The sequence below is a fragment of the Spizellomyces punctatus genome (assembly GCF_000182565.1).
Source record: "Spizellomyces punctatus DAOM BR117 chromosome Unknown supercont1.1, whole genome shotgun sequence".
Classification (NCBI taxonomy): domain Eukaryota; kingdom Fungi; phylum Chytridiomycota; class Chytridiomycetes; order Spizellomycetales; family Spizellomycetaceae; genus Spizellomyces; species Spizellomyces punctatus.
In genome coordinates this window covers 430,356-450,613 of record NW_015971537.1, presented here as the reverse complement: position 1 = coordinate 450,613, position 20,258 = coordinate 430,356, and the positions used below count along the sequence as shown (strand labels likewise).

The following is a 20,258-nucleotide window of genomic DNA, read 5'->3' as shown; positions in this document are numbered from 1 at the left end:
GAGCCGGGTGGAAAAGGAGGAGTCAAGTGTACCGTTTCGAGCTGGAACCATTTTGGGAACGTTGAGTGAGAATGAGAAATACTCGAAAGCCGAGCACGAGAAAAAGCGAGCAAGAAGCCAGGAGATACACTCGTGGATTGTCAGAAGAAAATGAACGAGGACTAGAGCGGGCGGGATCGACCAAGAAGGGTGGAATGCTTGCTGACGTTGTGCGAAAACCTACAGCAGCCTCATCCCGCTCAAAAGCTAGATCAGATGTGGATCACGATACTGCCGCAGTGTTCCGACCGTCGACTGAGACGTTGGATAACGAGGATGTCCTCTCGACTATCAAAGCGGCTGGTCATGGTGATTTGGGTCTTGGTTCTGGCTTTGCCAATATGCCCCTTGGCTCTGTCATCAAGATCGAGGAAGATTTGGCAACCCCGAGTACCGAGGATGCGCAGCCAATGTACCCAACGATGAAGAGCGCGCGTTCTAACCGCAGTACCGGTACAAGCAATGTAGAGGAGAAGTTGCTGTCAACAAAAGCCCTGGGTCGATCTGGTACAATTCGTTCGAATCTGTCACGAAAGAGCAGCAAGCGATCACAACGGCGCGACGAAGACACTTCCCCGCCTCCTTCGCCGGTTCATCCGGTCTCTATGCTACTTCCTCCCTTGAACAGCGATTTAGGATCGTTAGGATCCATAGGTGATCTTATTCCACCTCCACCGACTTACATTGCCTCACGAGACAACGCTGGTGATTCGCTCAGTCGGTCCGCTTCAAGATCAGATAGACACCACTCTAGTAAGTCACGCGCACGATCGAGATCTAGGCAACCAAGGGGCGGTGATGATACACGAGACGAAGATCGCGAGCGAGCTAAAAAGCGGCATGCATCCCGCTCTCGAACCCGAGACCCTCAGTCCACTCGTTCATCGAATCGCCCAGCCCCATCGTCCCGCACATCCGACAGCGACTCTGACATCCCTCTCAGCCGCGCCGTTTCCCGCAAATCTGCACATGATAGCTCGGCAAAAGATCTACACCGCTCGCAAAGTACCGGAGGGCCGGCTCGTCGTAGTGTTAGCACGCGGAAGCCCAAATCGAATCACGCCGACCTTGGTTCCCGCTCCGCCAGCCATGCGAATCTCAAGGCCAAGGGTTCCGAGTCGGACGATGCCGAAGACTCTACACCACTTGCCTCTGTCGTCCTGCAAGCTTTACAGCAAAACATGGCGAATACTGGGGTGGAAAGAAAACCATCGTCCCGCAAACCAAAAGCGGATCCCGAGGAGGATAATGTGCCCCTTGGCGTTGCGTTTGGATCCTAAGTCTTGAAAGGAGTAGACAGGTATCCTTGAACTATATGTAGTTTATTCACGTTGTTTACAATTTGTTTTTTTTACTTCTTGTGTATTTAGTTTGAGCGCATGTGTGATTTATTTAGCTTATGCATCAGGTCCCATTCTTGAATGGAAATTGTTATTTCAATATAATCCTTTTTATTTCTTTTCACATCTGTTTCTGCTTTGGACTGTGCCACGCCCATTTCCATAACAACGCCCTCGTCTCATTTCCGACTTGCCATCAGTATCTTTTGCATGGCCTGCCAGTAAATCCCGTTAAACCCGACCATGCCACCACGCATCCACATTCGTCTCCCCACTCGCCTCTCGCCGCTCCATTCATTGAAGTCGGCATCAACACGCACACCCACCGCAACACCATTCTCCTCCACAGCCCACCGCCAAACCTCGGCTCCGACATTATCGCAACCTACATTTCTGAATGCATCTTCATTAGGAGGGATAGGGTGTGTTGTAGATTCGGTGAGGAATGCCTTGTTTGTTATGTGGGGTGCTGAAATGGGTAAACAACTGCCCAATAAAATGGATACCGTATTTTACAAGTGCGGGAAAAAGTGTCAGCAACCCCTACTGCACGGAAAAGAAAAAACTATCTTGTTTTCGGTTTCTCTAACAATCTTTTTCTTTATTTGTAAATCTTGTACAGGTCCCTCCCTCCCTCGCATGCAGTACAGCCCGATTATCGCTCCTCCGTCGCGTTGCCCTCGTTGGTAGCAGCGGGTGCTCGATTGATGACTTATGACGGGATCGTGTGTGGCGGGGATGATGGGGATGGTGGATAAAGAGTTGGTTTAGTAAAGACTGCATTGATGGTGTGTGGAGTATATGGCATTAGACAGGGTGGTGCATAGGGCTGGTAGTAAACGGGGTGGCCTGACACTTTGAAAAAAATAGCAAGACAGAGATCATCATGATACAGCCTTTTCCTTGAGAACACCATTAATCAACTTGTCCGTCTCTCTATCCATTCCCTCTCCGACTCCATCTATCCCCTCCTTTCCGTTCCTGTCCTTTCCCGCTAAAGGAGGGAACGGAAATGCGTTCACTCCACTGGTCATAATACCAGGGCTGACCGGTGGACTACCCGGTAAATTGCTGAGCATGTAATCCTTGGCACGTTTTCTAGACCCCGTCCCACTCCGCTTCTTTGATACCCACGTTCTAACAGTAGCAAGCATGTTTCCTATCCCAAGAATCAAAAATAGGCCGCTCGCAACCAACGGTTGCCATTCCCTCTTCTCGGCGGGGTGCTTCTCCCACAGCCAATAGAGATCCCATGCATTGTACAGTTGCCAAAGCTGCCCAATAACCAAAAAAGGTAAAAGGAACAGGAATTCCCGTTCCAGTGAGCCAGAATAGAACCCATCTCCTGACAAAGTGTCCATAGGCCGTGCACGATCCAGAGCGACGAGCACGTACAATCGAGCTCTTTGGTATCGATATTGAAAGTACTGGAGAATGTTGATGTAAAGGCAGAAGACGTAAAAGGGGGTCCGGATAGATTTGTAGCTAGTAGTTGCTGGCCAGATCTGACCAAAAAATTGCGCAAGTTACAAAAATTGCGAGATAACGGTCCCATCAAACCCACTTTTTGACTTACCAGCATGACTCCGCTCAGAATGATACTCAAATAGTGATGTCCAAACCACCAAGTTCTTATCCGACTCCCATTGACCAACAAGATATGTTCCCGTAGCACACAGGTGCAATAGTAGTACAACATAGCAAATCCATAGATGGCATCCAAGACACGACCGCCGTAGATAAAGAGACTGGCAATCGAAAGGAAAATGAAAATCAAGGTGAATCGGAGCTTGAAGAGTTCGTACTCTTGTTTGTAATGGAGACGGAGGGCTAGCGGTTTGAGAGAGACGGGAGCAGTACTACCCAAGGCTAACCGGAGAATGATACTATAAAAGGTATTACTAGGCTGCATTAACGAATCCGATCAACTCGGATTGCTACTTACTGGGCAGGCTTTGGGAATTGAAACTCCAAATGCTGAAGCTTTCTTCTAATCGCTTCCAACCGATCCGCAAATACTTGATCACGGGAAGCAGCAGCCACCACCGTTTTGTCTCGTAGGAACTCTCGCACCTTTTTGCGTTGCTTGGCGAGTTCTTTGAGACATGCTGCTTCTTCGGAATTGACTTGCTGGGCTAGTTCGTTAAAGTGTGTTGCCCGTGCCTAATATAGCGCTTGTCAGATCAAAGGCCATTTTGCTTATCTCTTTGTCAAATGCCCAGGGTACCTCTAATGTCTTCAACTCTGCTGTAAGTTCCGCAGCCCGAGTCACGTCTGGTACTCGCTCATTCTGGCTCGTAGGCATGATGGGCAGACGAAAAGATGCTTTTTCCAATATAAAAATAAAAAACCGTGCGCAAAGCCTCTCAGCTGTCAATCGTGAAAGTCTACACTATCTGAATGGGCGATACAACATTTGTCAAAAAACAACATTCTTTTTTCGTCACACTTTTTGTTCTGGAACTCTTCCATCTGATAAGCGTCATTCACCTTTTGACAGATATCAGGGCAGGGCACTCAATGTAGGAGCATATAGCACTGGCGTACTATGGCAGCATCTATTATCAACCAGGTGTAATGTGTTCTAGAGATTGCGTGTCGGATCATCGGCGTTTCCCACAACTTTTAGAACAGTTTATCCCCATTCGCCGAGTGACTCACACCAATGACCAAATCCTTTGTCACGTGGGAGGTGAAGTTCCTTCAGAATCCTTCAAGTTGCAAATCGATGCGATCGAGCACCTCAACAGCAAAAAGGGCAAAGTTAAGGGTATATTTGCATTTTTTCTTCCGAGTAGGGTATATACGCGACTCAACAGTCGGTGGATATCAGAAAGGAAAAATACATAAAAAACACACAAGGAATTCCGCGAAAAGTTCGTCCATGTCAAACCCTCCCTCCCCCATCGTTCTAACCTCCCCGCGTATGCACGCGAATGTCAAAAATGAAGATAAGATACCTATGACGTTCCCGGTCTGACAGGAATAAACACATGATCTGTCAAATAACCCACCCATCCCACTGTCAAATTGCTGTGTTGTCACTCGCCAACTTTTCGAGACTTTGTCAAACCAACCATTCCCAACAACTCTTCGGGAGCTGGGTATTGGAAGCAACTCGGAGATCCCGGTCGAGATCCGACCGGGGTACCGTATGCCGATGATGGGGTCGGCAGGGGGAGCGTCAAAGGCGACGCACCGCGGCCCATGCCACCGGCGCCTACCGATGCTGCAGCATTTGCTGAAAGCAAAGTTCGATGAGGCTCTAAATATTAAAGATCGATTATTATCAAACGCTCTTGCAGAGTTATCTAAGAAATTCACTCACCTCCAAAGGATCTCCCTTGATGTATAGGCTGTTGGGAGTGCTGACCTATGCCCATAAGACCATTATCAAGGGCGGGATGCTCCGTCAATGCAGGTTGCTCTTTGAAGGTTGTGAATGCAGAGTCCAAAATAGCCTCGTTCCCTTCTGCCGTTTGCTGTTGCCCGACCACCATGGCTATAACTTCCATGTCTTCCAACATGTCAAAGGGATTGGAGAAACTTATGCAGCACTGCGATTTATCTCCATTCGATTCTACTTTAACTTCGGCATCTCGGCAGGAACTTAATATGAGGAATGGTAATGGTAGACAATGCTCAGGGAGAGGTATCGTGGTGAATGAAGCCCCTGTCAAGCCGATAGATGATGAGGTCACTTCCGCATCCTTTCTTTGAAGGTTTCGATGGATAAGTCCTTTTAAGAGACGTTGCTAGAGGCTGCATGATCAGAAGACGACGACACAAAGTCTGGAAGGTGGCACAACTCATTCGCCGTACCTTTCGTATACGTTCATTAACGCTGCGGGTTTCCGCTTCGTTTAGTGCACGCAGCTCTGCGTTGCGTCGCTATGTAATTATTTCTTTAAGCTTACACAAACCGCCAATTCGAACCTCTCGACAGTCCCTACCTCTAGGACATCCAGCTCCCTTCGAAAGGACCCTTCCGCGGGCAAGCCTGTCCAGCGAATTTCTTTACGGTCTTTTTCAATAATGTCCATGGCCATAAGAACGTTTAAGGCATCGTATACTCGACGCCGAATATTCTTATGGTCGAATTTCTGCAGTTGGCACTAGTCAATTTTCAGCTACATACAGATAACTCAGAACAGCCGTACATACGGTATTCGTATCTCGAGCCTGTACCGTAAATTCTTCAACAAGCTCATCCGCTACCTGGGAAGCTGCAAGGTTATCCAATGCTCAAAAGATGTGAACCAGTGTGCCCCTATTACCTCATTGTAGGTTGTCGTTCCTTTCAATTGAACTTTATCTGCCACGCACCGACTAAAATGTCTCAATCCTTTAACACTCCTATTGACTTCAACCTCGCCTACTTCGGGTATAACTTTTGACGTTGCATTGGGTGCCGCTTCGCCCTCGGCAGCAGCAGCGACACCTCCTTCCCCGGGGACCGACGCAGCCCGAAAAGAAGAATACGGAGCATGAGACGGATACTGCGGGACATAGACATGGGATTGATGTGCTGGGTATGATGAAAAAACAAAGTGATCCGGGCGTTGCTGATAGGATATCTGGGGAAGGGATCGATGGGCGAGACGTTGAGTAGAGAATGGAACGCCACCATGGGCGAGAACGAATGGCGATGGTTGAACCGCTGAAGCTTGGGCTGAAGGATTGTAAGAGCGAAAATTGTCCCTTTTTGGAATACATGTATAAGGTACAAGAGCAAAACCGCATGCAATGTAATAGCGAAAGTTGCTTACCCTCCACGGGGATCATCCCATCTTGGGTCGGTACCGAACGCGTCTCTTGCCGACCTTTTTCTTACTCCACCCATAAAGGGAGCAGTGAGATCTGTATTCTCTGCACTGCCCATAGCACATATGCTGTTTCGCATCACTCTTGCGTAATTCGTCGCCAATTTATAGGCGATATGACCCAAGGAAGGTTGGGCTGAGAAGAGGCAACAGCAGTGAGCTGTGCCATCAACTAAAGTTTCAGTCACTGAGTTTATTCATGGTTGGCATGGCTACCAGAGCAAATTGCGGCGGCACGTGGACCGACAGGTTGGTAAACGCGGGCACTCGTAGTTGAATGGGAGCTTTTGGGATAAGGGACCTGCAACCACCTGGGAAATTGGCATCAGCCCCCGTCAAGAGCCACATCGAATTGCGCAAACAGCTGCGAAACGCGTTGAGATTCCTTGAACGACGTGCTGACAGACGAGCTGACAGATTTGGGCTTGTTAGCGCATCGACTGGGCCGGTTCCCTCGTAGCGGCGAGCTATCGTCCCTTCTGTAACTGGACATCTGTTGACCTATCCAAGGCCAAAAGTGCACAGCATGGATCTCGACAAGTTGAAGGACTATGTGGACGTGTACAAAATCACCTCTATGGTGAATAAGGTGAAAAATGCAGTTTACAATTACACAGAATATGAAATCAAGGTCCGCGATGCGACAAATAATGAGCCATGTATGTCATATTCACGGGTGGTTGGTAAACATCAGTTCTGGATTCTCACCATAGTCCCTTCTCGCTTCTAGGGGGCGCCAGTTCCACTCTCATGCAAGACATTGCGGCTGGAACAAGTCATTAGTATGTGCAGGATTCACCATGCTCATTAGTATCAAGGACCGCTGAACTTACAAATCCTGCTTGTCAAACCAGTACGCACTTTGCCGAAATCATGGACACAGTTTATACCCGGTTTCAGGAAAAGGGCGGTTCTCAGTGGAGGCAGATCTACAAGGTTAGCACCTGGTTGATGTGTCATGTATTTTCAATTTTGTGCCGATTGATTAATGCCTTTGATGGTCACCAGGCTCTTCAGCTCTTGGAATATTTAATAAAGAATGGATCAGAACGCGTTATCGACACTGCTAGGGATCGCATATATGAATTGAAAGCTTTGAAAAACTTTCACTACATCGATGACAAGGGCAAAGACCAGGGTATCAACGGTAAGAGCAATAGTAAACAATGTAGTGCTTTTATTCTGAAATTGATATAAAGTACCGCTTCGACGAATAAAGTCCGAAACCGCGCCAAAGAGATTGCGGAGTTATTGGCGGATAACGACAAAATAAAAGCAGAAAGAAGAAAAGCAAAAGAAAATAGAGCTAAATATACGGGCATGGCTTCTAACGGATTCGGAAGCAGATATGGCGGTTACGGGCCAGAATCCGAGTCATACTCTTCTTCGAGCGGTGGGTACGGAGGAGGGTACGGAGGAGGGTTCAAAGATGATGATGAGAGTTCCCGGTCTGGACAAGATCGTTATGATCGTCCATCGTCTGCTCGAAATGGATCATCTCGTACTGAGGAGACTGCAAACAAAGGGAAAAGCAGCACCACCACCGCATCTGCCGGCCCTCAAACTACAACACCAAGTGTTAACTTGTTGGACGTGGGGACCGGCGACGATGATTGGGGCGATTTTTCAGGGGGATCTACTGCGACCGCCCCTGTCAAGAAGGTTGACGATTTCGCTGATTTTCAGAGTGCTCCTATCGCCCCTGTCACTGCACCTGTGCAACCGTTTGCGTCGTTTGCGTCCCCTCCTATTCCATCTTCTAGCGTGTTCCCTCAAGGGTCATCGACTACCAACTTTGCCAACTTTGCGCCACCTGCGCAGGTGCCTGTACCAACCTCCGCGGGCATCGATTTGCTTGGGGGCTTCGGTGCACCTTCAAGCGGTTCGATGAACGCCTCGAGAGGTGCAGCTCCTCCGGCCTTTGGACAACAAACCTTGGTGGGACCATCGTCATCGTCAGCGTCCTCTGGCGGATTTACAAAGGTACTAGATACGTAACTGCTTTATCCTCAGTGTGTGTATTAAACAATTTGTATTGAATTAGCCTGCATCGAACGATCCCTTCTCGAAACTTGTCTCCTTGGATGCTACTTCTCTCTCCGGTGGGGGTAAACGGGAGGAAGCCGCTGGACCGAGCTTGAATGCATTAGGGTCGACAAGTGCAATGGGTGGATTCGGTCAATTTGGGCAGTTTGCGACGTCTTCGCAACCTCGGCCAGTGATGGGAGGTGCTGCAAATTTGACACCTAATGTGCGACCTATGGCAAGTGGAGCGAATTCTGGTTTTGCAGCTTTTGGGAGCCAGCCTGCGGCTGGGCAAGGACAAAATGAGTCGTTGTTTTGAGGAGGGATTGTAGTAGGTTTTAGATCATTTCCTTTTTGGCCAGGTCTTTATCAGAGCCTTTCACATTCTAAATTGGCACGCACGTTTTGGAACTCTGGATCGCAAAGAGAAGTGCATTATTAGTTGACATGCAAGACTTTTGGCCAAGTTTGACATGGAGCATCGTTTAATACTCATGATGACTGTTGCCATGACAACAATATTCGGGAAGGACCGACCTTGCTTGCCATCTACCACAAATTGGCCAACCTACCGCTTCACCGCCGTGAAGGGCATTCCTCAAATAACATGCTGTCCACACTCGGCCGACAGTGCATGCGCTCGGCGTCTTCTCGCCTGTCGGTGTCGCCTTCACCAACCGTTTCGCGCCTGATTTCCCGGAAGGAAAGACCACGGTGGTCCGGCCGCGTTGTACTTGTAAACTCCCGGAATTTGACAACGCAAGCAACACCGACCCAACCCACAGCAAGAAAACTCTCTGCTGAAGCAAGTTCCGAAATTCAGACCTTGCTCAACCATATAAAGGAACTTCAGGTGTCAATTGGAGAACGGGATGCTGCTTGGCTTGGAAGAATTGGAGTCGATTTCGACAGCTGTTTTAGAATAACTGGTATGTTCAGTTGACTTATCCTTTGAGAAAGCATGATCGTGATGGGCATTGCTTTGTAGTTGTCGGCGAGCGACATGTTGGTACATCGGCGCTGGTGAATGCACTGGTTGAGAACCCACTCAAAGAATCGATAGAATCCTCGAATGCCGGTATTAGAAGGATCAGGTGCCCTCAAGACTGTGTACGTTGGGAAATCATATGTGAAGATCTAATTGATTTTGGATTCCCAGCTATGGTTCAAAGGTGGAACAAGTGGCCGGTGCAACGGGCGGATATGTGGATGTCAAATGTCCGGCTGATTGGCTATTGAGGAACAATGTGGAAGTTTTTGAGCTGCCTGGTGCGTACAACCTGTGCTACACGACTCTATTATAATGCATTACCGACACATGAACACGGTGTAGGCCTCGACTGCATCGATAAGCATCGCATAGAGGATGTCATATACCGCACCGATCTCATCATTCTGGCCACGGACGTAAATAGGCGGTTGACGAGTCCTTCCGAGGTTCAGTTTCTGGAAAACTTTTATGCGAATGGCAAAGGAGGGTTGGTTGTGGCCGTGGATGGGCTAGATCAAGAAAGCAAGGATAAATTGGAGGTTCTTGAAGAAGTGAGATCACGGCTGAGAACTTTGGCAGGCTCCAATGAGGGACCCCGAGTATCATCCGTGGTGCCCGTCTCGACTCGGAAAGCGCGAGCCGCACAGCAACTATTGAAAGACAAAAAGCCACCAGCAACGTTTGCGGAACAGTGGAGCGCATCTGGCCTGCAAGACTTGAAGTCTACTGTGATTTCACGACTAGATACCCCAGCGGATCGGGGCGCGCATAAAATGCGGGCAGCAGCTTTCACTGCGCGAAGGGCATTGAATAGACTGGCGGACAGCCAGAATGCAACCGAACGGGCGCTCAATCAAGCGCGGGAGGAACTGAAGCATTTAGCGACGCGCATTGTCGAGACAGAAAAGCGTTTGGTACGGGATTTTGAGACTCGTGATCTTGCCGCGGTTCAGTACAGTGTCTCGTCGCTCTCGGACGCTATTCACGAGTATTTCGACAAAGTCAAGTTTTGGAAGCTTTTCTGGAGAAGCGACTTCGTGTCCGATGACCTCAAATCCAAGATGCGAGAAAATTCGTTGCTGCAGGCCGAGTATCAAATGGTATATGCCATTGGAAAGTTGAACGAAGGGTTGTACGGTCTTTACCAGAGGGTTGGAGAGTCGCTCGAGCGTTTGCTCGACCTAGCCTCTATAGATGTATCCGCTGGTGTTGCGCGATCCCTTCAGCAAGACATTTCACGCATTGGTCAAGTCCTTGCACAACAAACCCCTCCCGCACCCGGAAGCGAAGTGGATCCATTCTTCCTTCGCAATGAGATTGCCAAGTTTGATGAAACGCGACATTGCGATGATCTGCAATCAAGTGCGGAAAAGCTAGTGCGACGACAAATTGGATATCAATTGGTGGTGTATGTCTCTGGACTTTTGGGTGTGCATTTGGGTGTCCCTATAGCGGTCATGGTTCCTTCTGCCCTTGGGGCTAGTGCGGGTGGGTTTGGGTGGATGAAGGTACGGTGGGGCATGCTCGAAGGACGGTTTTGGGGGAAAGTCAGTCAAGGGCACAAGACGCTGAAGGATAATCTCATGGTGAGTAAGCAAGGTTATAGATAAGGTTTTGTTCTGTTAATTTTTGACACACTTTTGCACATGGCAGACGGCTTATGACAAAGAATTCAAGCGCGTTGTCGCTGAGCCTTTGGTGTCCGTCATCAAGTTGCTAGAAGACGCGATTGAAGCGCGACGGAAGGAGGTCCACGATAACAAGAAGCAGCTGGAAGATGTCTTGACAAAAGTGCGAGAAGTGGAGAGGAAGGTCTGACTTGAACAGTTTCTGTGATTTGGATACTTTTTTTTGCTATATTATCAAATTAGACTTCTTCCTCAAACTCTATGATATACACTGTCCCCTTTTCTTGGTTTTCAAGCAGGGACCAAGAACAGCGCTTGTCTCCACCAAAATAGACAATCGCATACGTCGCTCCATCGCTCGCCTCTTTAGAGCTTGGACGAGGGAGAGACCTCACCAATCAACAACTTTGGTCCATACTTTTCAAGGACGTTGCCCGAGTGGAATTGTTCAAATTGTTTGGAGGCATCCTTTCCACAGTTCTATGCAAGCAACAGTTCAAGTGATTCTGCAGTACCAACCTTTGAGTGAAACTAGGTACACACCTTCAACAACACTTTTTTGCCTCCAGGATGATCATCCAAGAATTTTGTCACGTCATAAACTTTGCCGTTTACAACGACCCATGCGTCGTCGGCAGACTTGTGGGAAGCGACTTGCTCAATAGTGTATGCTTTTGTTGCCATTGTGTGGTTACTCGTGCGTGCCCGTTCAAAGAGTCCTGAGCGTGTTGAAAATTGGGAATGGAACGTTCGCTGGCGAAGGTTTGCAAAAGGAATCGGAAATGATCGGGATTTGAAAAGATGAGGTCATGCATTTAACCGGAATCACGTGTTTGTATCACGTGTACTCAAGCTGTTTGGTTTCCTCCGTCGCTTGCGAGTCTTGCAGATGCAAAGACGTTTGCCATGTGGATTTTGTTTTGGTGACTGGAGTATGTACCTCCCGCACTCGCATTGACTGGGGAGAAGGAGTTTTGTGGGTTTTGACAGTCTCCAGTTATGTCCTTTTCCCTTCACCAATTGTCCCGTACAAAGAAGGTGTTCATTCTTAAAAGTGTGTGGAACAGTATCAGGTAGGCAGTTGGTGCAGACAAAGACCAGCGATCGCAGGAACGCCAATCAGGCAGGCTATGCTGTTCCAAAAGCTCCAAGCTCAATCTGAATTTGGCTGGTTGAAAATGTCACCAGGAATGAAAAGGCGACCAAAAGAATATTTATGGCGCTAGAGCACCATAGTCTTGTAGTCTTTTGTATCATCTTGATTACCGGAACACTTTGCCAAGCATGCAACTTTTAAAGTTTCGGGGATCTTTTGTTACGGGGCCCAAGACAACAGGAACTGTTGATCCATTGTGGTTATTAAAGTGATCTCAGGTTTGTACCTAAAGTGTTGTGGGTCCAGTTGCTTTCTTCTATGCGGTTTTCGTATTGCAGATCCAACGTCGACAAACTTTGGAACAATTGGCCAACCTATGGAGAAGCCTCTGTATGTTGGAATACTTGAGGGACATATATCACTAGTAAGATATAGGCCCAACCCAGCCTTCACGAAAATGTCCCCTTCAAAATGTTGGACCACTTACGTCCTACAAGGACGTGGACGTTCGTCTGATACTCGGGGCAGATACCCGGACGACAAAATAGAGATCCTGAATAATGTATTGTAGACCCTGCGATGACTTATGTTGTGGTCATCAAAGCTGTGCTTGGCGATCGAAAAAAAAAAACCGAATATAAAAAGGGGTGCATTCAACGCTTCCTTTCACCATCAGATCTGACCTTGTGTGATTACTCACTAAAATGCACAAACTCTTTGCAGCAGTGATCTTGGCTCTTGCCTCGAGCGCAGCAGCTAAAACAAATGTGCACTTGGCCCACCCTCTTCCCAGAGCCGACCCTAAAGCCCCCGTTCTAACCGTCGGGATGTCCCTTTCAGAGCCCTTCACGCCTAAGGGGGAACTTACTCCCTGCGAACCAAAACTTGGTCAGCCTTTGGGGAATATCACCAGCGGTGCCACTGTTCGACTAGAAATAAGGGGCAATTGGACTCGCAGCGGCGGGGTCTGCGAATTTGGTCAGTCTCACGACGGCAAGAACTTTCGTGTTATGAACCGTTTGTCCCCCGAGGACTGCCTTGCCAACGGAACTAAAACCTTTGACTTTGTGACTCCTACCGAAGCCCCTACGCAGAACATCGTATATGCATTTGTGACGAACACAAATGATCGACAACAACTCTTCTATGCCTGTGCCGGCTTTACAATTCAAGGAAATGGAACAAAAGGTGGATTCAGTCAACCTGCAACGGACAAGGGTTTCTCCCTCCTCGCGACGCCAGATCTGCAACCTGTTGCCCCACCTCCCCCATCTCCCGCATCTCTGCGACCCAGAGACCTTTTTCCTCTACAAGTCTCGATGAACCTTGGAGAGCCCATCGACCGTACGATGAACCCTAATCCCTGCGAGGCAAAACTTCTGAAGCCTTTGGGGAAGATCAGGAGCGGTAGGCCTGTTAACCTAGAAATAAGGGGGGATGGACGTCGCGGTGACGGGGGCTGCGAATTTTTTCAGTCTCACGACGGCAAGAACTTTCGTATTATGAATACTATGTCCCGCAACGACTGCCTTGCCAACGGAACTAAAATCTTTGAGTTTCCGACTCCTACCGACGGCCCTACGCAGGACATCGTGTTTGGATTCAGAATGAACACGACGGATCCAAACCAATTCTTCTTGGAATGTGGCGGCTTGACACTTGAAGGAAATGGGCCAAAAAGTGGATTCAGTCAAGTAGCAACGGACAAGGGTTTCTCCCCGACGCCAGATCTGCTACCTATTGCCGCACCTCCCCGACCTTCGCGAGTGATAAACCGGCGTACGAATGATAAGAACAAGAAGCCATGCAAGAACAAGGGCAAAAAGAACGGAGATGCCACGACTTCCGTGCCAGCGGGGACTGCTGTTCCGACGCCCCCGCTTCCCAACCCCGCTGACCCAGTGCCAACGCCATTGCCGTCAGTTTCCACGAAGGGTGCGCCATCGCCTCCTGGCCCCGGTGGTTCAGGACCATTACCACAAATCCCCGGTGACCCTGGACAATTACCGCCAATCCCCGATGGCCCGGGATCGCCGCCGTCAATCCCAAGTGACCCGGTGCCATTGCCCCCGACGACCACGGCGGCAGGGCCATCGCTGCCGTTGCCCACTGACCCGGGGCCATTGCCGCCAGTGACAATCCCTTCGTTGCCGCCATTCCCCACTGACTCGGGGTCCTTGCCGCCAGCGCCTGACGGCCCCGGACCCCAGGCGACGGAAACGGCACCAAATCCAACCACCGGCCCCGGCCCCGCGCAGCTCCCCAAGGGCAACGACCTTTGCGGGGATAATTTTATGGTCTGTTCCGGCCAGGACTCATTTCTCGTTTGCAACCCTACATATCCCAATTTTACCCCGATAGAAATGGCATGCGCACCTGGAACGTCATGCAGCAATGCTGGAAAGTACATCCAATGCACATAGAGATTATTTGAAGTGAAGTATAAAGAATTTTTGTAGAACTTATACAGCAAGTAAATAGAAATATCATTAACAAGAAATAAAAATACAGTGAAAAGGCTCAAATAAGTATAAAGTTTGTTTACAGATCTAGTTGTGCTGTCGCTTTTGCGGCATTGTTTTTTGCAAGATCTTGTAATGACTCGCGAGATGGCTTTTGGATCATTCAAAACCTTTTCATCTCTCATGTTCCCTGTTGGCGGATGAGCAAACCAACGCTGAGATATCTGCTATTCAAAGATCGAAAGCCCCAGGCGCCCGACATCAAAGGAAGAAAACAGCCCAAAGTGTTCAGCTGCAACTTGCATCTTCAAAGCCTTGCAAGTGGCACAGTCGCGATTCGTCCGAAGGGAAGTGCAGGGACGAGAAGCTAGCAAATCGTCTTGAAAAATCAAAATTCCAATCGACAGAAATGACACAACCGCCCATCTTTGGTGCTCCAACAGCCCCGGTTGAATCTCTTTCCCAAATCTCCACCTTTAGGCGTGGTCGCCAGCAGCCAGGGCAGTGCCAAAAATGTCTAGGTAAGGAACGCACACGGGGCTGCCTGGAACTTTTCACCGTTATTCACCCTCTGTTGTCAACAGGTTACGGTCACTGGACATATGAATGCAAATCAACCCGTCCGTATGTATCTCGTCCAACTCGCACGCAACAGCTTTCCAAACCCATCCTCCCAAGTGCCATGGTCAAAAAAGATCCAACTGGTCTCAGACGATCACAAAAGGGACTTGCAGATGAAATCTTGCGAAAAAAGAGGAGGGAAAGGGGGGAAGATAGCAGTGAGAGTGGGAGTGACAGTGATTCAGATTCGGAGTCGAGCTCAAGCTCTAGTAGTTCCTCCAGTTCAGATTCTTCGTCGGATTCTTCGGATTCGTCATCAAGCGACAGCGATTCGTCGTCTTCAGAGTCAGAGTCAGAGTCAGAGGATGACAGGGACAAAAGAAGCAAGAAACGACGGAGGAGATCTTGATTGCAGAGTTTGGTCAAGTTTATCGTTATTATATTTACTGTGAATATATTCGAAAATTCTACGCCATCTATAAAAGTTGAGCGTCTTGTTACAGTCATTTACAATTGCTCCATGCCTTGCGTCATCTATGTACAAATTGCAAAGTCCCTCATTCGACCATCTTGGGCCGCTTTCCAGCATCATTGACCTTGTCTGGAGTTCCTGCTCCTCTTTTCCTCGTCTTTGCGTCATCGCTCTTTCTGATTCTTTCTTCAACAGAATCGCATCTCCCCAGCTTCATCACCGGTACGTACTTTTCTTTACCAGATACCCATGACAATCGTCTTTCGTCCATGCCAACGACACCTTGAATCAACCGACCAATCTGTGTACTCTTCACAGCATAATCTCTCCACAACTCTCGCAATCCATGGGCCAATTTGATGCTCTCAGCATCATCCTGGTGCCATCGTAACATGTCCGTAGGGTAACCGCACTCGACAAGGACAAGGGGTATCTCGCTTGCCATGTCGTAAGCTGGTCGACCACTGTTTGGGGGATGCGCTGACAGATCCATTAGAGTTGTGGGGAGGTTTGAGGGCTCCTTTCGTAATCCGACCAAAAAGAGTATACCCATCATGCAGCGCACTTGATGCCAGAGAAAGGCGTGGCCTGTGACGGTAAAGACATAACATTTGTCCGCTTCAGGTGCCTGTCCGGTCTCCGCATCCAATCCATCTCCATTAGGACCGTCTGCCCAATTGGGGTCATCTTCTAGGCCCAATGGTCTTATATCTGCATCCAGAACTCGGCGTTCGTAGGAAGAAATGTTCTTGGCTGGATCGACTTTGCAAAAATTTCGGAAATCGTGTACACCAATGTACTGTGATGCTGCCGTCCTCATTTCGCGAATATCCAATGCTCCGGCAGGAAAGAAGTATTTATATCGGCGATATTGGCAGTCAAATCTGGCATCAAAGGTTGGCGGGACCGGACTCCACCCCAAGACTCGTATGTCTTTCGGTAAGATCCTGTTCAAAATACCCACATAATCCATCTCCCCATCCACCACATCGCAGTAACCCAACTCTTTCATCACACCCTTCTTTGCTGGTTCCGTGTTTTCCCACCCCTTCACTAATCCGGCCGTGCTAGCGCACAATGAACTCCTGATCCACAATCCAAGGACCTGCTCGAAAGCACTCACTCCCTTGTCTGTTCGTCCACACCTTGAAAACTGGCATGCTTTGCGATCGGGTATCAGTTTAGCAGTCATTAGGGCATTAAATACGTGAGACTCGACGGTAGGGACGGTATCAGTTTCTTGGGAGGCGAGGCCATGATAGGACCAACCTAGGTACGAAAGACGGAGGGCAATTGGGCGGAGCGGGTGAGCCTCAAAATCAAATGGTCGGGGTGCTGCTTTCTTTCGCAATTTTGCTTTCGTCGTAGGAGGTGTGCACTTGCACTCTTGATTTATTGCCTTTTGGCTGGGCTTCCCAGTTTGCACGATGGTCTCCAATTCTTTAACTCGTCCTATGAGATCCTCCTTTGACCATGCTGAATAATCCATTACCTGGTGCGTTGACATTTGTTTGACTCTACTAATGGACGACAGGAATTGATTGTTGAATTGGGATCTACGACAAATGAACAAGATCATGTCGACCTCGACACACGCAGGCAGCAGTTCACGAGGCCATCTTGCTGGTGGCACAGTCAGCACAGTTCGATTCTGGCTATCCGTCTTTTTGCTTTTGTTTTTTTTTGTTTTGTTTTGTCAACTCAACGGATATGCCATCATAGCGGATGGATTACATTAAGTAAAGACTGAATGTAACGATAACCGATATGCAGTTGGCACATTTGCCCATCGAAGCAGTTCACTTTCGATTGATGGTCTGTAGGTTTTCATAGAGTTTGCACGGTAAGATGTACAAGGCAAAAAGAACACTGGAACACTTGAACACTCGGCGTGAACAGCAGGGCACAACTGCAACGCTTGTCGATCGTTCGATCCGCGCAATGGAAAGATGACGAGATTGTCCTTTGACGAAAACAACAGCATTTTCCTGCTGGTGTAATAAACAAGTTTTGTTTTTTTTGACCGTGGGTTTGGTCGCGTGGGGGAGGTGATAATCTTGCTTGTTTTGCGGCTAGTCCAACGGTGTTGGGAAACATCATCGAGGGCCTTGTGTTGGCACTTGCGAGAGAGATGCAAAGGTTCTTATGGCTTGGTGTAATTGAGTCAACGTGGAAAGACTTGAAGCGCTGCTGATTTACAACCAAATACCCAAAGCGTTACACTTGCTAGTCAAAACCATGAAGGAGATTCAAGAAAAGCTCTATAAAACATGTACAACAAAAAGTTGACCTTCTTCAGAAACTTATTCTTCAGCCTTATGAATGAAGGGATTTTTAAAGTGGACTGTCTGCGACAGTGGTTTACCTTGTCGGGGACAGCGGCTCCCAGGGGGTGTGCACAAAAGTTAAATAGGCACAAGCATCTTCCATCACCCATCTGCTTTTTGTCCAGGTCTTTTTCAAGTTCACTCGCAAGGCGATTTCACCAGACTCCCCATTCAAAGATGCGGTTGTTGACTTGCCTTGCCACTGTTGCTCTCATGCTTCCCAATGCATGGGCCGCCCCTACTAGTAGTGCAATTAGTGATGCAGAGATGCAAAAAGCCAGACTTGATTTCCTGTCTTCCGTATGTATATATATATCTGCTTTTTCAGAAATATGGTCATTTAATCACATCCATGTTCTATGCTCATCATCTCAGTCTTACAATGCCACTGCAACACCCGACATGATCAAAGACCTCAGCACGCCAGCAATCAAACAGGTCTCCGAGAATCTAGCTCAAACTGGCTCCGGATCTGCCTCTCTGCCATCCACTTTGATGACCCGAACCTCGGATCTGGTCGCTCGAGCAGTAAGCCCTACCTTGCTGACGGAATTGAAACGACATCAGGCATATGCGGCCGCGGCATGTAGGTTTTTAATTGAGATTTAAACAGCCTCTTACACATGAGATTGACAATCATTGGATATTAAAAGATTGTTTAAAGTTCTTTCTTAACAAGAACTGGGACTGCCGAGAGCGATGTACTACCTCTCTTACTTCTGGTACCGTCATCACAGAGTACTTTACCAAATCCCAGTCCGTTGGCTATGTACGTTGTAAGCATTCATGACTATATGGAACTGTTCCTTAATTCAAACGTCAATCTAATGCAGGTGGCCTACAACGATGCACAAAGAGCCATCATCGTTGCATTTCGGGGCAGTCTCACTCCTTCAAACTTTGCAAACGATATGCTACTTTGGAAGACGGAACTTTGCCTAGGTGGCGAGCACTTGACGGCTCCTTCTGATGCGCAAATCCACTACGGTTTCCAAAACACTTACTTGGCTGCTCGCGATCACGTTCGTGCTGCTGTGGGAAAACTTCTGAATGACCCACAACGTAAGAATTATGCAATTCATGTCGCTGGACACAGTCTTGGAGGAGCCATAAGCGTGCTTTCCGCTGTGGATTTGCTCGATCACTTTGGAAATAGCTTGGCCGGAAGGATAACTGTCTACACCTACGGCGAGCCTCGGTACGTTTCTCCTGTCTATGGATTCTTACCAGTGTTGGACAATTTTTGACAACGCATATCCTGTAGCGTTGGAAATGCGGCCTATGCCCGCTGGGTCAACTCTCTTCCCATTCGCTTCCATCGTGTAACGGGATGGGGCGATGTTGGTGAGTAGCTGGAGCAGCAGAATTATCCTAACGTAGAACTCCAACTAATTGGAAAATGCAAGTTACTTCCATTCCTTTCCGCGACTGGGGCTATCTGCACCACGAAGAGGAATACTATATCCCCAGCAAGTCAAACATTCGTCAATGCAGCGGAGCCAACGAATTGGAGTCTCCTTCCTGCATTAACGCTGAAAATCTGGCCAAGAATGTGGCCTTGGCTATTGTCACTCCTTTAGGGATCTTGAGCCATTTGAATCATTATTTTGACATTTCGTTTGGGCCCTGGTGCTGAGTGCTGATGTCAATGCCTCATATCTGATGAGTGGTGACTGTCTTTAGTGACTTTCTATGAAGTGTTTGAAATCTGTATAAAAAGCATAGTTGTATAGAGTTGTGTATACCCAAATGTCATAGACCTTTAGTAGAATATATTCATCATAGAAATACCCTCGTTGTAGCCGACGATGTGACTTTGACTATGAAAATATACATATCACTGTAGCAAGTGTTTATACTTGAATTTCTGAACGGGCTTGAATGGCTACTCGTTTTCTAAATCTAGCTGTGACAAACTATTTTAGTGCACACATCTTCATTGCATTCGTCTGTACTGCCTATTGGCACCTAAAAAAGAAGCCAAATGACCACGGGACCACAAACGATCACTCGTAACGGTGCAGAATCGGTCCCATACAAAAGGCCTCCTTACTGTCATTGACTGAGGGTCCTGGATTTTGACACCAGCCAGAGTATAGGCAGTATCGTATTCATCCCGGTTACGATGGCCGTGACATTCAGTTCATTCTTGTCACCTCCAAGCAACGTCTTTGTGCATCTTCTTTTTCGACAAATCCATAAGAGATAACAGACTGTAGCATTTCAAGCGTGCATCCAAAGAAGTTGCAGTGTGTGAAGGAGCAATCTGTGTTTCGTAGCATAATTTTACAGATACTCGATAGGGATAACTAGGAGAAATCCAACTGTAAAAGAAGAGGATGATGATGGTACACATGGAACGCTTTTGGCGGACCCAACGTCCGAACCTATTGGGCTGCCTGGTAAGTCTCCATACTATAGATAGGCCTGTGCCTAATGAATATCGGATCTCCACTCCTATGCTATAGTGAAAGATACCATGCTATGCACTTAG

The 20,258-nt window shown here is 48.1% G+C and overlaps 10 protein-coding genes across 10 annotated transcripts; 6 read left to right on the top strand and 4 right to left on the bottom strand.

Moving 5' to 3' along the window:
* SPPG_00180 (uncharacterized protein) lies at positions 1–1,504 on the top strand. Its single transcript, XM_016748513.1, has one exon. It carries the CDS (start codon positions 72–74, stop codon positions 1,317–1,319), a length of 1,248 nt encoding a protein of 415 aa, XP_016612490.1. The 5' UTR covers positions 1–71; the 3' UTR covers positions 1,320–1,504.
* Positions 1,505–2,209: 705 nt separating this feature from the next.
* SPPG_00179 (uncharacterized protein) lies at positions 2,210–4,029 on the bottom strand. Its single transcript, XM_016748512.1, has 5 exons — positions 3,870–4,029; positions 3,607–3,775; positions 3,325–3,542; positions 2,956–3,265; positions 2,210–2,884 (listed from the first exon to the last, which is right to left on the bottom strand). The coding sequence occupies exons 2-5, from the start codon at positions 3,682–3,684 to the stop codon at positions 2,264–2,266; spliced, it is 1,227 nt and encodes a 408-aa protein (XP_016612489.1). The 5' UTR covers positions 3,685–3,775; positions 3,870–4,029; the 3' UTR covers positions 2,210–2,263.
* Positions 4,030–4,135: 106 nt separating this feature from the next.
* On the bottom strand, positions 4,136–6,319 carry SPPG_00178 (uncharacterized protein). The gene is made up of 7 exons (XM_016748511.1): positions 6,149–6,319; positions 5,657–6,080; positions 5,544–5,597; positions 5,333–5,482; positions 5,202–5,270; positions 4,708–5,134; positions 4,136–4,644 (listed from the first exon to the last, which is right to left on the bottom strand). Exons 1-7 carry the CDS (start codon positions 6,280–6,282, stop codon positions 4,421–4,423), a joined length of 1,482 nt encoding a protein of 493 aa, XP_016612488.1. The 5' UTR covers positions 6,283–6,319; the 3' UTR covers positions 4,136–4,420.
* A 173-nt stretch (positions 6,320–6,492) lies between these two features.
* SPPG_00177 (uncharacterized protein) lies at positions 6,493–8,653 on the top strand. Its single transcript, XM_016748510.1, has 6 exons — positions 6,493–6,861; positions 6,933–6,984; positions 7,057–7,138; positions 7,211–7,349; positions 7,422–8,185; positions 8,247–8,653. Exons 1-6 carry the CDS (start codon positions 6,729–6,731, stop codon positions 8,544–8,546), a joined length of 1,470 nt encoding a protein of 489 aa, XP_016612487.1. The 5' UTR covers positions 6,493–6,728; the 3' UTR covers positions 8,547–8,653.
* A 136-nt stretch (positions 8,654–8,789) lies between these two features.
* On the top strand, positions 8,790–11,259 carry SPPG_00176 (uncharacterized protein). The gene is made up of 5 exons (XM_016748509.1): positions 8,790–9,156; positions 9,216–9,321; positions 9,387–9,496; positions 9,561–10,804; positions 10,872–11,259. Exons 1-5 carry the CDS (start codon positions 8,835–8,837, stop codon positions 11,034–11,036), a joined length of 1,947 nt encoding a protein of 648 aa, XP_016612486.1. The 5' UTR covers positions 8,790–8,834; the 3' UTR covers positions 11,037–11,259.
* SPPG_00175 (uncharacterized protein) lies at positions 11,020–11,619 on the bottom strand. Its single transcript, XM_016748508.1, has 2 exons — positions 11,390–11,619; positions 11,020–11,326 (listed from the first exon to the last, which is right to left on the bottom strand). The coding sequence occupies exons 1-2, from the start codon at positions 11,528–11,530 to the stop codon at positions 11,213–11,215; spliced, it is 255 nt and encodes an 84-aa protein (XP_016612485.1). The 5' UTR covers positions 11,531–11,619; the 3' UTR covers positions 11,020–11,212.
* Positions 11,620–12,632: 1,013 nt separating this feature from the next.
* Positions 12,633–14,462, top strand: SPPG_00174 (uncharacterized protein). Its single transcript, XM_016748507.1, has one exon. It carries the CDS (start codon positions 12,647–12,649, stop codon positions 14,363–14,365), a length of 1,719 nt encoding a protein of 572 aa, XP_016612484.1. The 5' UTR covers positions 12,633–12,646; the 3' UTR covers positions 14,366–14,462.
* Positions 14,463–14,787: 325 nt separating this feature from the next.
* SPPG_00173 (uncharacterized protein) lies at positions 14,788–15,470 on the top strand. The gene is made up of 2 exons (XM_016748506.1): positions 14,788–14,925; positions 14,989–15,470. Exons 1-2 carry the CDS (start codon positions 14,814–14,816, stop codon positions 15,372–15,374), a joined length of 498 nt encoding a protein of 165 aa, XP_016612483.1. The 5' UTR covers positions 14,788–14,813; the 3' UTR covers positions 15,375–15,470.
* On the bottom strand, positions 15,382–17,434 carry SPPG_00172 (tRNA pseudouridine synthase A). The gene has a single exon (XM_016748505.1). The coding sequence runs from the start codon at positions 17,014–17,016 to the stop codon at positions 15,523–15,525; it is 1,494 nt and encodes a 497-aa protein (XP_016612482.1). The 5' UTR covers positions 17,017–17,434; the 3' UTR covers positions 15,382–15,522.
* Positions 17,435–17,543: 109 nt separating this feature from the next.
* On the top strand, positions 17,544–19,613 carry SPPG_00171 (uncharacterized protein). Its single transcript, XM_016748504.1, has 6 exons — positions 17,544–18,064; positions 18,140–18,350; positions 18,418–18,533; positions 18,598–18,962; positions 19,029–19,108; positions 19,171–19,613. Exons 1-6 carry the CDS (start codon positions 17,708–17,710, stop codon positions 19,398–19,400), a joined length of 1,359 nt encoding a protein of 452 aa, XP_016612481.1. The 5' UTR covers positions 17,544–17,707; the 3' UTR covers positions 19,401–19,613.
* Positions 19,614–20,258: the final 645 nt, after the last annotated feature.

What these genes read in the sequence shown, in the direction of transcription:
- SPPG_00180 (XM_016748513.1), top strand. Translation starts at nt 72, where the DNA reads ATGAGAAATACTCGAAAGCCGAGCACGAGAAAAAGCGAGCAAGAAGCC.
- SPPG_00179 (XM_016748512.1), bottom strand. Translation starts at nt 3,684, where the DNA reads ATGCCTACGAGCCAGAATGAGCGAGTACCAGACGTGACTCGGGCTGCG. An exon ending in CAGAGTTGAAGACATTAGAG is followed by an intron (nt 3,543 to 3,606) that starts GTACCCTGGGCA and finishes GCGCTATATTAG; the next exon opens with GCACGGGCAACACACTTTAA. An exon ending in TTCTGAGCGGAGTCATGCTG is followed by an intron (nt 2,885 to 2,955) that starts GTAAGTCAAAAA and finishes TTTTTTGGTCAG; the next exon opens with ATCTGGCCAGCAACTACTAG.
- SPPG_00178 (XM_016748511.1), bottom strand. Translation starts at nt 6,282, where the DNA reads ATGCGAAACAGCATATGTGCTATGGGCAGTGCAGAGAATACAGATCTC. An exon ending in GAACGACAACCTACAATGAG is followed by an intron (nt 5,598 to 5,656) that starts GTAATAGGGGCA and finishes GCAGCTTCCCAG; the next exon opens with GTAGCGGATGAGCTTGTTGA. An exon ending in AGGCTCGAGATACGAATACC is followed by an intron (nt 5,483 to 5,543) that starts GTATGTACGGCT and finishes TGCCAACTGCAG; the next exon opens with AAATTCGACCATAAGAATAT.
- SPPG_00177 (XM_016748510.1), top strand. Translation starts at nt 6,729, where the DNA reads ATGGATCTCGACAAGTTGAAGGACTATGTGGACGTGTACAAAATCACC. An exon ending in TGCGACAAATAATGAGCCAT is followed by an intron (nt 6,862 to 6,932) that starts GTATGTCATATT and finishes TCTCGCTTCTAG; the next exon opens with GGGGCGCCAGTTCCACTCTC. An exon ending in GCGGCTGGAACAAGTCATTA is followed by an intron (nt 6,985 to 7,056) that starts GTATGTGCAGGA and finishes TTGTCAAACCAG; the next exon opens with TACGCACTTTGCCGAAATCA.
- SPPG_00176 (XM_016748509.1), top strand. Translation starts at nt 8,835, where the DNA reads ATGCTGTCCACACTCGGCCGACAGTGCATGCGCTCGGCGTCTTCTCGC. An exon ending in CAGCTGTTTTAGAATAACTG is followed by an intron (nt 9,157 to 9,215) that starts GTATGTTCAGTT and finishes ATTGCTTTGTAG; the next exon opens with TTGTCGGCGAGCGACATGTT. An exon ending in GCCGGTATTAGAAGGATCAG is followed by an intron (nt 9,322 to 9,386) that starts GTGCCCTCAAGA and finishes TTGGATTCCCAG; the next exon opens with CTATGGTTCAAAGGTGGAAC.
- SPPG_00175 (XM_016748508.1), bottom strand. Translation starts at nt 11,530, where the DNA reads ATGGCAACAAAAGCATACACTATTGAGCAAGTCGCTTCCCACAAGTCT. An exon ending in GCAAAAAAGTGTTGTTGAAG is followed by an intron (nt 11,327 to 11,389) that starts GTGTGTACCTAG and finishes TTGCTTGCATAG; the next exon opens with AACTGTGGAAAGGATGCCTC.
- SPPG_00174 (XM_016748507.1), top strand. Translation starts at nt 12,647, where the DNA reads ATGCACAAACTCTTTGCAGCAGTGATCTTGGCTCTTGCCTCGAGCGCA.
- SPPG_00173 (XM_016748506.1), top strand. Translation starts at nt 14,814, where the DNA reads ATGACACAACCGCCCATCTTTGGTGCTCCAACAGCCCCGGTTGAATCT. An exon ending in GCAGTGCCAAAAATGTCTAG is followed by an intron (nt 14,926 to 14,988) that starts GTAAGGAACGCA and finishes TGTTGTCAACAG; the next exon opens with GTTACGGTCACTGGACATAT.
- SPPG_00172 (XM_016748505.1), bottom strand. Translation starts at nt 17,016, where the DNA reads ATGATCTTGTTCATTTGTCGTAGATCCCAATTCAACAATCAATTCCTG.
- SPPG_00171 (XM_016748504.1), top strand. Translation starts at nt 17,708, where the DNA reads ATGTACAACAAAAAGTTGACCTTCTTCAGAAACTTATTCTTCAGCCTT. An exon ending in TACACCTACGGCGAGCCTCG is followed by an intron (nt 18,963 to 19,028) that starts GTACGTTTCTCC and finishes CATATCCTGTAG; the next exon opens with CGTTGGAAATGCGGCCTATG. An exon ending in AACGGGATGGGGCGATGTTG is followed by an intron (nt 19,109 to 19,170) that starts GTGAGTAGCTGG and finishes GGAAAATGCAAG; the next exon opens with TTACTTCCATTCCTTTCCGC.